General features: G+C 37.7%; 1 protein-coding gene across 3 annotated transcripts in view; it reads right to left on the minus strand.

Moving 5' to 3' along the window:
• Nucleotides 1–529: 529 nt before the first annotated feature.
• The window catches only part of MYT1L (myelin transcription factor 1 like), a gene marked incomplete at both ends in the record, with an annotated part of 129,868 nt that continues 117,737 nt past the window's right edge, over nt 530–12,660 (minus strand). For 2 of the 3 annotated variants that reach the window (XM_082048464.1, XM_082048463.1), the window contains 4 exons: nt 530–670; nt 996–1,139; nt 5,692–5,795; nt 7,490–7,581. In XM_082048464.1, the coding sequence (XP_081904590.1) occupies nt 530–670; nt 996–1,139; nt 5,692–5,795; nt 7,490–7,581 (481 nt within the window). Of the gene's footprint in view, nt 671–983; nt 1,140–5,685; nt 5,796–7,489; nt 7,582–12,660 lie in introns of those variants that run through there. The other variant, XM_082048465.1, reaches the window with a different exon arrangement.

Below are 12,660 nucleotides of genomic sequence, written 5' to 3' on the forward strand. Positions count from 1 at the left end.
AAAGCATTTTTGCAACCAATTCTTGCTATGAAACAATATGCACACAAAATGTATTTCTTAAATCCCATAAAATCCTCCAACATGAGGCAAAATGATAGTGTTTAAAAAGTGGCTGCAGACCGCAACATTGTCATTCAAAGCTGTTTTGTTTTTTGTCCATTTCAGTTCAAAATACTAAAACATTTAATCACTAAAGCATTAAAAAGAATTTACACTCTATTTATTTTGATCAGCTTACCTCTTCAGAAATATATATACCCCAAAAATGTGCATACATTAGCAGCTATAAACATTACATGGCATATCACACTATGTCAGCTTATATGAAAACGTACAAAATGTGAATGTATTCAAAAAACTATTCTGCAGTTACTATCTTTAAAGCAAGACATAAAATCATTATGAAGTCTTGTAAGCATAACACTGTTTCAAACAGAAATAAATATATAACACTTTCTGGTAAATTACAGCAGCAAAAAACAAGAGGCATCCTTTTTTTAAGCAAGACTTTCACCACTATAGCAGCTGTTCAGACCTGAATTCCTCTCACAGCCTGCTTTATATTTTCCAGTAGGGCTTTATTTTCTGGACTCTGATAACGATCTTGATTTGTATACATGTCCGTCAAAGTGGTCACGTAAGCATCAAAATTTTGTTCATTGATTGGTTCCTACGAGATATTAAATAGTAGTTCATATACAACTTTTATTTTCTTAATCGTATATTCATTTAAGCATAGCATATTATCAAGGCATATTGCCACCATTTGTTATAATATTTAAAACGCCTATTTAGTTCTTACTTAATTTTACAGGATACACTGGAACAGGCCCTCCATGTCTTTGTTAGCAGTTAAATGTATCTTTATGGTTTCACTGTTGTTACCACAAATATCCAACTGGTTGATGAAACATAAACATAAAAAAAAAGACATCTATTGTATGAAGTGAACTGAAGATCGCCAAATTCCTTAACTTGTGCTCTCAATCACTTACCATATGTGGCAGCTGGATATTAGCTAGACTATGAATTAAAGACTGGCTTAAATTAGCCAATTCATGAAGAAGAGACTCATTTTGCTGTTCGATGACTTTGTTCTCCTCTTCTATCGTCTTCAGGTTGCTCTCCATTGTGGTAATCTAAAATGGACAAATTTGTGTACAATGTAATAGAAGGCAAGCTGTTATAAAGCATGCGCTCTTTGAAGAGAGAAGTAACAGAAATACCAGGGAAAGGAGAAAAAGGTCTAGTCATTCACACTAAAAAAGGTTTTGCTTGAGTCTGCAATTCTTATCATTGTTAAGGGATTCTTATTCCTACTGCGTGTTGTATGACTTTAACAGCTCGTCTTTTTAATATTGCTAATAATGAATGAACTCGGATTTGATTCCATCGCTTTAGAGCTTTTCTTCTTGAGTTGAAAGGCATTAAGAAGGACCTTAGTTCTGCAAGTTCACCCATGTGGTTAAACACTACTACTCCTAGGAGCCTACCATAGGGACATTCCACAGTAAGCCGTGCATTTCTTATACTTTCTGATATATATATATATAGTTGAGCATACACAGCTCCTTGCTGCCAGTGTTTAGCTCTTTATAAGTATAATTTGATTCCATACAAATTCACAGGGCTGCTTTTGAAAGCTGAACAATGGCATGTTACTGCGATGTAAGTACAAATTCAGAAAATTTTATAATCAATACAATGATTTGCAAAACTGAAGGAACTGAAGAAAATTTACTCAGAGTCAGGAGAGTGAGTCTGTGGGGCATGACTACATGTGCAGGCGAAGACAAGTGAGGGTTTGCTCTGCCCAGGTTCCCAGGTGAGCAGACCCAAGTTAGCTCTGACCCTGGTGGTGCTGTGCCTGAGCTAAGAACTGCTGCTGGGAGGTGACTTAGCTGAGCTCGTGGTCATTAGCTCCGCGCTAATGTAGCTGGCAGGATTTCAGATGAGTACTGGCTTATGTCCAACTCGTCGAGAGCACAAGAAGAGCTCACTCATTTCTAGCTACACTCTCCTCTCTAGACCTGTCCTTACTTTCCACATTGGATGACAACCATTGACATCTTTTACAAAGTGTACAGTGTCCATTTGTGTATGTGTATAGGTTAAAATATGCATTGACAAGAGTATGAAAAAAGATGCCAGAGAAGTGGAAAAAATGCCAAAGAACACAAGGTTTTCAGTTCTCAAAATGAGCTTTATCCATTTCTGCATTGGCATAGACAGCGAACTGTGGGAAGAACTGATGCAATTTAAATGCTGATGGGAAGGCTGGAGGTTTGTGCAGTAATAGCAGGGAAAAGGGGAAAAAGTTCTTAAGTTAATATTAACTTGACTACGGATGACTAAGTTTTAAAAAACTGTTGGCACAATCAGGTTGTCAGATGCCTCAAGTTTTACTCTGGACCTGAAGTTTCAGTCTGCTTAGGGAAATGCAATCCCCCAGTTGATAAAGGTAGCTTTGACAAGTGATGTGGCTACACAAAATGATCTTCAAGTATCTCTTACTTTGACTACAGGTATTTATACAGCAGTTTATCAGGCTTCCAGTATTACAGGGGCTTGATTTTGTCAAAAGTAGTTGAATCTGAGCTATTTCCACAACATATTATACTAGGGAAAATGCTTTCTTCAGCTTTGAAACGGGAAACACATCCTTTAGTGTTTGCTTTCAGCTTTTTTATGTTGAAGAGCAATGCCGTATGCAAATGCAAAACATCTTTCAGAGGTGCTCTTTAGAGTCAGTCATGCTCCAATATTTAGCCCCAAAATTCTTTTTCGTATTATAGACCGAAGTGAAGAGTGTGCTGTCAATGAAGGCCCAGTTCAGTGCGGCGTGCTGCTGCTGCCTCACACTAACTTAACTAGGAGCTGACATTTCATAGTTTTTCCAGCTAGGTGAGTGCTGCTACTTGAACAGATCTTTTTTCTTTTCTCTTCTCATGTGAGATGCTGACCATCTGCAAATACAGTGGCAGCTGATCAGCATGTCTCACAATTTCATTTAGTGCTCATCTGTAAGTATCTTAACTGGCATACTTTATTATTGTATTCAACTGCTTAAAGGTTGGACTTTCCTTCCCCATCTTTTACACTAAAGCTAATGGATGTTCACTTGTATCTTTTCTAAAACAAGATAACCTGCTGATTCTAAGAGACAGTTTTTTTGCAGATTTTTCTTTCCCCCTCTCTATGTGTTTCAGCCCCTCTCATACTTTGGATCTGCATGTTACATTTGGACAAATTTACCAGAAGATCTTAGACTAAAAATACTTTCTTCCAAGTATTAAAGCAAAAAGGCAGCTGAGTAAAGGAGAGTTTTATGAAAGCCTTGACTAAGAAAAAGGCTGCGGCACAACTTTTCGCTTTATTAAATATAAAAGATTCTACATGGAAGGGAAGTTTCTGTTGTAGGAAAACCTTTTGTTGGCACTTACAATTATATGGGATGATAATCCTTATCAAGCAAGACTGTTACTATTTCTGGTGTTCACAGAACTTCCACAATTTTCCCATTGTTTATTCCCCACCTGTGAAGACTTGTTGAAATCTAGGTTGCACAATGGTTTTCTAAATGTTTAGCAGAAAACATTTTATTATGTTCAATATCATTTTACTATTGCAAATAAAGGGGACTGTTGCCTGCAATCCTCTTAATAATTACAACAGTGTAACTCTCTTCATGTTGGAAACGTAAATTGCTTATCTTCAGGAGAGTGTATGAATTCAAAGCTAAGGCCTCTGGATTTTTGTGAAGTTTGACTCAGCTGGGATTTTCTGTGAGGCATCAGTAGCATGTTGGGTAAGAACAGGTAAGGATTAGACCAGACTGCCCAGAGACTGTGGAATCTCTAGTGTAGGCAGTAAAGGACAGGACAGACAAGCATCTGTCCAGATTGGTTTAGGAAGAGCTAGGGAAGAAGACTGGTGGACAAAATAACCTTTCAAGTTCTCTTGTAGCGCTGTTTTCTAGAATCCTGTTAATTATTTTAATGATAGTTTGTGTCATTGTCAGTCATTCTACACTTTTTCTAAATCTGCTGCACCAAGGAGTGAAAAGCATCCGTTCAACTTGATGGTAAAATCATCATCTGAGGGATAAGGGATTTTTTACCAAGAGCAGGTAGTGGTGCCAGGTAGTGCCTAATCTGGTTTCTAAGAATATGCAGTGGCACTAGCCTGAGGTATGAAAGCTGGAACTGAGACCACTGAAGCATGGTGACTGTACTAATTTCAGATCAAAACTTGATGTGAAACTCATAGCTAAATCTTTGACACTCCATGTATGTTTTATGACTGTGGTAGTGTTATTATGGCTTTTTTTAATTCATCTGGTCAAAAAAAAAATTTAAAATGCTGACAAGTTATTGACAAATGGAGCATTTACCTAATGTACACATGATGGCCAAACTACTGCACATTTTAAAATCCCAGCTAAATCAGTCTGTATGTAAATAGCACACACAGTGTTCTGTTAAGCTAATGAAAATATAAGGCAGATTTGGAAGCTGCCAGATTAAATACTTAGTATCAAATTCCTCCAACGAATACATATATTTTTTCTGTTATTGATTATTATTCTTGTTTTACATTCTTGCAGATTTTTCCCTCATCCTGGAGTTACACTTGGTCACATCAGAAATCTGTGCAAAATGTAAGTCAAATTCTATAAGGCCAAATAATGAAAACAGAACCCTAAATACAGGCATAAAATAGAGGTGAGGATTCAATAGCAATTTGGCTAAAGTTTAGAAGTCAAAGAAAAGCCAAGCTGAAGAGGCAGATCCTGCCTTCTATTAATGAGCACACAAGAAGAGGAGAACAATGGACATGGTGCTCTCATCCTCAAGCAGCAGATAAAGAAGCAACACGGAATGGTTTACCCTCTTTCCATCAAGATCAATTGGATGATTATGACCATGGGACTAAAGGTTGATAAATGGTGAGAACTGTGGTAAATCTTACTGTTGGTACTGTTGGTACCCAATCTTACAGTTGGTACTGTTGTGAAGAAAAAAGCACGAGAAGCTATGTTGGACACTGGAGAATGCAAGGGAAAGAAATAAATAATTTCCTTTCTTTGCTTTTTCCATCCAGTTTTTGAACTGCTGAATAACGAGGTTTTAAATAATAGTCTAATGGCAGGTTTTGTTTTGTTTGTTTGTTTGTTTTTCCCCCTAACAGATTTATGTGGAACCTAAAAAGAATTAAGCTGGACCTGTGGAAGCACTACCGCTGCCAAGGGCTGCACTTAGAGTACCACATGATGAAGTGAAGTGTAACCTCTCTATCTAAATTTCCTCTGTAAGACAGACCTGGCAAAAGCCATGTTGTCCATCTGGACTCCTTCACCTTGTTACTTACGTTAATGACCATGATCTCACACAATATTTTAACCACTATTGGAAAGGCATAGCCTTAGCAAGAGGAAATACAAAGCTGACCATGACAGGGTCATACTTTTGTCATTATTTTAAAGAATATTTTTTGCTAAGCCTTTTTTTCTTTAATGCTGTTAATTGATGTGGAAATTGAATAATGGATATTATTTTCTGATTTTATAAATGGCAAATCACAGATAGCAATCATGTAAGAAACATAAAAGAGAACAATATATTTCCTATATTTCTTTTAATCAGTCATGTAGAAAAAGCAGCTGAATTTAGGGCTTCATAAAACTGTTACCTGAGTTCTGAGTTTAATCATATCAGCTTCCATCTGGGAATTGGATTCATTTAGTTCTTTGATTTCTTCATCTAACTGTTTAATTTCTTCATCATTTTCTATACCTATGTGATATAAAAATAAAAGAGGTGTTAAAATAATTATGCTTTACATCAGAGTTCAGTGAATTAATTATTTCCATATTTGAAAAGAAATTTATTTCAAGTATTAAAGTAAAAAAAAAAGTGTTCCTCAAACTTGTCTTTTGAAGTTAAAACAATGTCGTTTCCACTACTTTTATTTTTAAAATTGCAGTAATGTTCCAGCGAGAGTGTTGAAAATGCCTGGAGGTTCAATAAGACACACCTTTTTCTTTATATGCGCTGATTTTAACTTTATGTTGTAAAAAAAATGCACCTGCAGCAGTAAATTCAGCTCTACTGTCACATGTAACTTATTTGAAAGACTATGTCCACTTACAGATCCTCTGCAGGAAAATAAAATACCTTAACATGCTAATCTCTTCATAGTACAGTATTGTCAATATCATTAGTAACTAATTCACAAGATTTTTTTTTCCCAGACACAGTGAAACTTTGTTGATGCACTGGGATTTATTGTGATTCTGCTGTTGCTATTAATAATTTCACAGTTCAGAAGGTTGTTATTAAATAATGCTGTGTAGGATAATTTGCAAAATGGAAGTTTTATGCCATAAATATTTAGAGAACAAAATTTTAAAGGTACCAGCATCTTTAAGGATTCAGACAGGAATAAACTAAAAGAGGTTTGATTTATTTGTCCTTTTAATTCCTATAACAAAGCACAAAATAGCCCTGGGAAGAGAGAGACCTGTTGTCTCTCAAGTCAAACTCTTAACTTCTAAATCTAGAGAAACTAGTGTTTCCACTGTCTTGTCCTGCATGGCAAATACAGTTTTTAGTACTTCCCAGGTTGCAGAAAAAATTACATCCAGATCTTCCAGTCCCTGGTTACCGGCTACTGAACAAAGGCAACCAGGTCTTTCTCCAGCTGTGCTGGCAATGTGGCTGCAGTGGCTCCTGCGCTGTGTTGACAAAGCATTTTCTATAAATTTTCTGTAAATGCTTTGTGGCTCTCAGACACAGTCACCACCAGCAGTTAAGAGGGCAGCATCTGCAGGCGTGCGCAGTCATGGACTAAGTGACTCCATAAAGTTTTCCAAGAAAACTCAGGACTTAGGCACCTCCTGGCCAAGCCTTTTGTGCATTACTTATTTGAACTGAAGCACCTACTTTTTGCTTTTATTGTACTTCTAACTATCAGGGTATTAACCCTTTTATCCAGGGTACTTTCCTCATCTTCACTGCAATTCAGGGCTCCCAGGAAGGACTGCAGATTACTGGAGGTGAAACGGCACAAGGCCATCTACACCTGCCAGAGGTTAGAGAGTCGCAGCTCCAAACGAATTCAAGCGAGCTCATGAGGACTCGACACCTCTGGAAATCAATTATTCTTCTCTTCTGAATCCTGCAACAATGTAAGACCAACTATCCACCTTGCTGAATGAGCTGTGAACCAGGAAATTATAATGGTATATTCTACTTGGAAATATTTTAGTGTTTTAGATTTATGTGGACATAACTCAGGCCAGTCTGACCGATCCACTGCTGGCTCAGATTTCGACAGCATTAAACCCAGTTTCGATTCTACTAACAATGCATTCACTCTTTATACAAAAAAAAGATTTACACATGTAGGAAAAAAAAAGCCCATAGGGTAATGATAACATTAGTTCACAAAGAAGTAATATTTAAAAAGGTAATGATTAAAAATTTACCATTACTGGCCCGCTGCTTTATTGTTAGCATTTGTTCTCCAGACAGCTTTGCCTTCTTCATTGCTGAAGTAGCTCTGGGGCATCCTGATAAACTGTGAACAGTAAGGAGCCTGTTAATTTTGATAGGCCATTTAAAATAAATCTGTAATCCAAAACTGTAATAAAAAGAGTATCGGAAACAACGTTTATCTTCACTGTCTGACACTGGAACAGTGTATTAGTCTGGAAAAAAAGACTTACCATAGTGATTTAATGATTTTATTCTTTCTTCCAAATTCTTTTTGTATAGACAGCTAATATAAAAGTCAGATATATCTTGTAAAACCATAAGCCTGGGAACAACAGTCTAATTTTCTAAAGACACAATGGTCTTATTAAAAAAATCTTCTTTTAAAAACAGTTAAACAGTTACTCTGTAAATGCCTTTAAATTTCCATATTCCCACTCTGAACTCCAGTCTTCTTAATTCATATGACGTTAGAGAATCCCTCAAAATAAAATTATCTCTCAAACAGCCCACAAGTAAGGCATTCAAACCCTAAACAGAACAACAAGAAACCTGGATGCTAGAACTGTGCACTTGAATGTGCAGAAGAATAATGAAAACAAAGTATGCTCACAACTATTAGAAATCTACTGTGAGATTCAATGTGCCTACATCCAAACTTCAGTGCCAAAAACCCAATCTTATTCCCAGAACATGGTCACGCACACCTAGTTTTCAGGACTAACCCTAACCCGGTAGATATCTTCTCGGCTTGTCTGGAAGGTTACCTCCCTACTGCTATCTTCAGCGTGCTCCGAATCACGCTCTCACACTGAGACCCCAGGTATAATGTCCCGTATTTGCGCTACCAAGCTTCCCTATTCTACAAAACAGTTCTAGCCACGTTCTAGCTGCCTAATAGCAACTGTCTCTGGCCCACACTATCTCCACTGGAAAGATACGTATTGCAAGAGTAAGTCCTTGCGTATCACTGCTACCTTTGCTGCAGTTCAGGCATACTGGCACCAGGTGTCTTCTGCCTAAACTGGAAACACAAAAATCTGGGTCCTGTGCTCTGTTTTTGCTGCAGAACTGTTGGAGAGTTGTTCTGCCTGGATTATCTACCTTCTTCCAGAGGTACCCAGGTGAGTCATGAGTTGGTGAGGGGAAAGGCAAAGGGCTGCCTATTTTTGAGCCGACTAGTGAGGATGCAGAAGGCTTCCACATCCTACAGACAGATTAGTTTTGTTCTTAACCACTGTTGATCTAATACAATAAGCACTGACAGAGGAGGGCTTAGATCAAAAGGACTTCCCTTCCATGCAGCTGCATGCCCCAGTCATGAGCTTTCTCTTTTTCCTTTCCTGACCCTTATGCTTTAACATACGCATCATGTCCCGCTGTGACTACCTTTACCTGGTTACGGGTCTGCCCTTAGAAAAGGCCATGAATGAATAGGTCCTTACTTTTCCTGTGGCTTTACACAATTTAAGAGAGCATTTAAAACTCCTAGAGATACCAAATTCAACGCAGGGGAAGACGCCAAAGCCAGACCATGCCACAAAATTTCTCTGCAGGTCTTTACTGGCAAATCTGTCTCTCCATTAACTGTATATTTTATTTGTGTATTGTATCATAAGTGGATTAGCTCACTTACCTGAGCCACGCACTTACAATTACATTGAAGCAGATACTAAGTTAGTACCTAAATTAGAGGGCTAAGTTCTACTACAATTATTTAACTTGGCTAAATTCAGCTAAATTTTGCCCAGCTCTGTTCTTAATTAGGTTACCTAAAAATACTTTAAATAATTTAAAAAGTAAATTAGGACTTTCAGGATAAACTTCTACTCTGCAAGGAAATTCTACCTTTTCCTTTCTATCTTCTTGACTATGTTTACTTCTTCTCAAGGTAACTGCTCTTTCCCTAATTTGAGAACAACAAAAAGAGGGCAGGACATACAGGAAGATGAAAAACAGGACTAAGTCAGCACTGCACCAGAAGTTGGCTGTTCTACAAAGGCTGAACATCAAGGAGGTGTAAAGTTAACCAAAAAGCTTGAACTGAAGATCCCAGTGAGGCTGGGAGGGTCTTGAGATCTCTAGAAGACTGAGGGTAGAAGGAGACAGAAGATAAAAAGGAGTAGGTATGATTTTGTCTCAAATATCTTGAGATTTAATTTGCCTTCCCATGACTGGCAAAGAGTACAAGTGAAATCCACTTAAGTTCTTTAAGATTTAAGAAAAATATGTTTTAAATATCTCAAAAATCAAAAAGACCAAGAGAAACATGCTAGCTGTGGTGGAATTAGTGCTAGTGAGTGGAATTAGTGGATAATCAATCCTGCTTTTGTTTATTTTTTGTATTTTAACAGACCTTACACTGACTTTTACATAAACATGGAATTCTTCAGTTTACTAATTCCAGCAAAGAACTGGTAAAATTAATCACAGTTATCTCACTTGCTACTGCCATTATTCTCATACACATGAGAAACCATGCAAAAAAAAACCCCAAAACCCCAGTTGAGTATTCTTTCCATAATAAAAAAATAATAAGATTTTCTAACAACATTGCTGCAAGTACTGCTGTAATAAATACTGTATAAATGTACTGAACCACCATTTATCTCTGTCAGATTGTAGATGCCACAGGATTTGAAGCTACAGCATTTTGGTGGGGCTGTGAGAAGCACCGCCACTCAACTCCTGGCTCAGAGTTCCTGATTCAGCAGGAGCTGTGAGCTGTTGCTGCCACAAAGACAACGTATTGACAACCAGGTGGGCATCGGCACCTTGTGTCTTTGAGATGCAATGTGTTTTGATTCCCACTGAATTTCTATTGTCAGGCTTAATCTCAAAAGTGCAGTCTGACACATCATCCTTGAAAGCCAACCTCTGCCATAATTTACAAAATTCCATGAAAAATGAATTAAACTGTTATATTAAAGTGATCTAGGGTCAGATATTGCAAATCTCCTGCAAGGCATGTGCTAAAATTTGAGAAGGTCTTGATTTTTGCTGGTTGGTTGGAGACACCTGACATCAGAACACATCATTTATTTGGAAATGTGGTTTTGCTGGGCATGAGTGCTGCATGGTGAGGTGTATGGCTGGGCCCCACTTGTGCAGCTTTGCTTTGCAGGACATGGCACTGTCCATGTAACAGATGTTTCTACACAGTCTATAGCTGCAGGACTGACAGGTAGAAGTGACCGCGTTTTACACCATCCAAGTTCAACCTGCATTCATCAGGGTGTTTTTTTCAGGAAGACTTAATGAATGGAGACATGCAGAGGTAAAGTACTCATGGCTCTATAAAGTGTACAAAATAAGGTTCATCAATATGTAACAGATACATTTTATCCTAACTGCCCTGAAGAGCAGTGACTAATGGAAACCAAGTCATCCCGAAGGTATGCAGAAAGTCTTTGTGCACAAATTAGGATAAAGAGTACAAGGTGACTGCATCTGTTAGAGTTGAACACAATGTGAGGAATGAATCTTCTTTTTTGCTTAGGACTGTGGTTATGATACGGCAACCTATGTATAGCCACATATTCAGTGGATTTAGGTCCCCAAATAAAAGAAAAATTACTGGGGAAAAAACATTTGTAAGGGACATCTAGCTAGTGGTTAGTGCACATTTACCAAATATTTAGTTTAAAAACAAAGAAAATCCTTAACTGCTTCAAGAATGTAATTGCACTATCTTCAGGGATGCAAACAAAAAGAGGTCATCTGAGTGGAGGATGATTGATCAAGTGGAGCAATTGTCCGGGTGACTGATTTTAGTTATCTGGGTCCCAGCTGTGCTCTGTTAAATACATTTTTTTGCCTCAGCAGACAGATGCAGTCTTGTCCCTCTTGAAGCTGAAGGAATTGTACTTGGCCTGTTAAGTGAAGAAAACATTTTCCAAACAGAGAAGTATGGATGTGGGAATGGAGGAGACAAAGGTCAAATAAAATGCAACTTTTGTATTTGGTGTGTGAAGTCCTGAATTTTACAAAGAAAGAAAGAACAGGTTGTAAAGAAACCAGAGCCTCAACCTGGAGTACCCAAAAAGCATCCCGAGGGCTAACTTTATGAACACTGTAACATGTTTATAGATTCACTACCACAGTGATTTTTCAAAAAAGTTAAGAAAATGAAACACTTTTCCTGTTTATTAAAACTAACATTGCCCATAGACTAGAGAAGGGAACATGTCACCTCTTTTAACTAGAGACAGATCAAAAACAAGACCCAGATGTAACTCCTTTTGAAATTCATGGAAATACAGATCACAATGAAAACTGCTGTTTTATTTTGATAATGGATGATACCTTGCTTTTATGACTAAGCTCCTAAGCTACTTGGTAATGTTTGAAGTTCAAGTTAAGATATCAAACTCACTGATCAAAGTGGCCCTTTTCCTTGGTACCAGCTTTAGTGTTTTCCTTATTCCCGTGGGTAAATTCTGCTACACACCTGAGAGGATGAAATATTCTATGCACAACACCAGCACAGATAAAAGGAACTCTCCCTTGCCCAGCATTCACTGTTATTTACATTCAAGGGTGACTGGCTTTTACCCAGTCTCTTACTGATCTGTGAAGTAAAGGGATTCCAGGAGAGAGGTTTTGCAAACAAGGTAGTTTAGTTTGCAAGGAGATTGCTGCAACTCACAGAGGAATCTCTCCTCCTGCCCACCAGGCACACAACCACAATTGCCTTTGCGCTGCACTGGAGGAAATAGTCTGTTCAGCTCAATTTCAGAATTAAAATTTCAGAAGTTAAAATGCTACCCGAGTGGCCATAGAAGAAATATAGCCATTATAATGCAGACAAAATGTAAAATTTTTAAAGTTAATTTAGTGATATCTGATCATTGCTTCAGAAAGACCTTCAGGAAAGAGCTACTTTCTTATTTTAGAGAGGGAGGGCTTCAAGCAGCATTAATATCTGATCAGTCAGGCATCAAATGGACAACTATATAGAGTGAATGGCTATGATACCCAGAAGATGAGAGGGTATTTGTTTTTTATTGGAGATTTAAAAGGTAAAATAGTGGTACAGCTTAATCATGCATACCCCTCATGACAAAAGAATAAAACAAGAATCAAGTAAGAAAAACAAAATAGAAATTATGCAGAGCTGTAAAGATGGTCAAGCTGAAAGAACAGGCGATGAGAGCAGACTGAA

Source organism: Streptopelia decaocto (genome assembly GCF_964273445.1).
Source record: "Streptopelia decaocto genome assembly, chromosome: 3".
NCBI lineage: Eukaryota > Metazoa > Chordata > Aves > Columbiformes > Columbidae > Streptopelia > Streptopelia decaocto.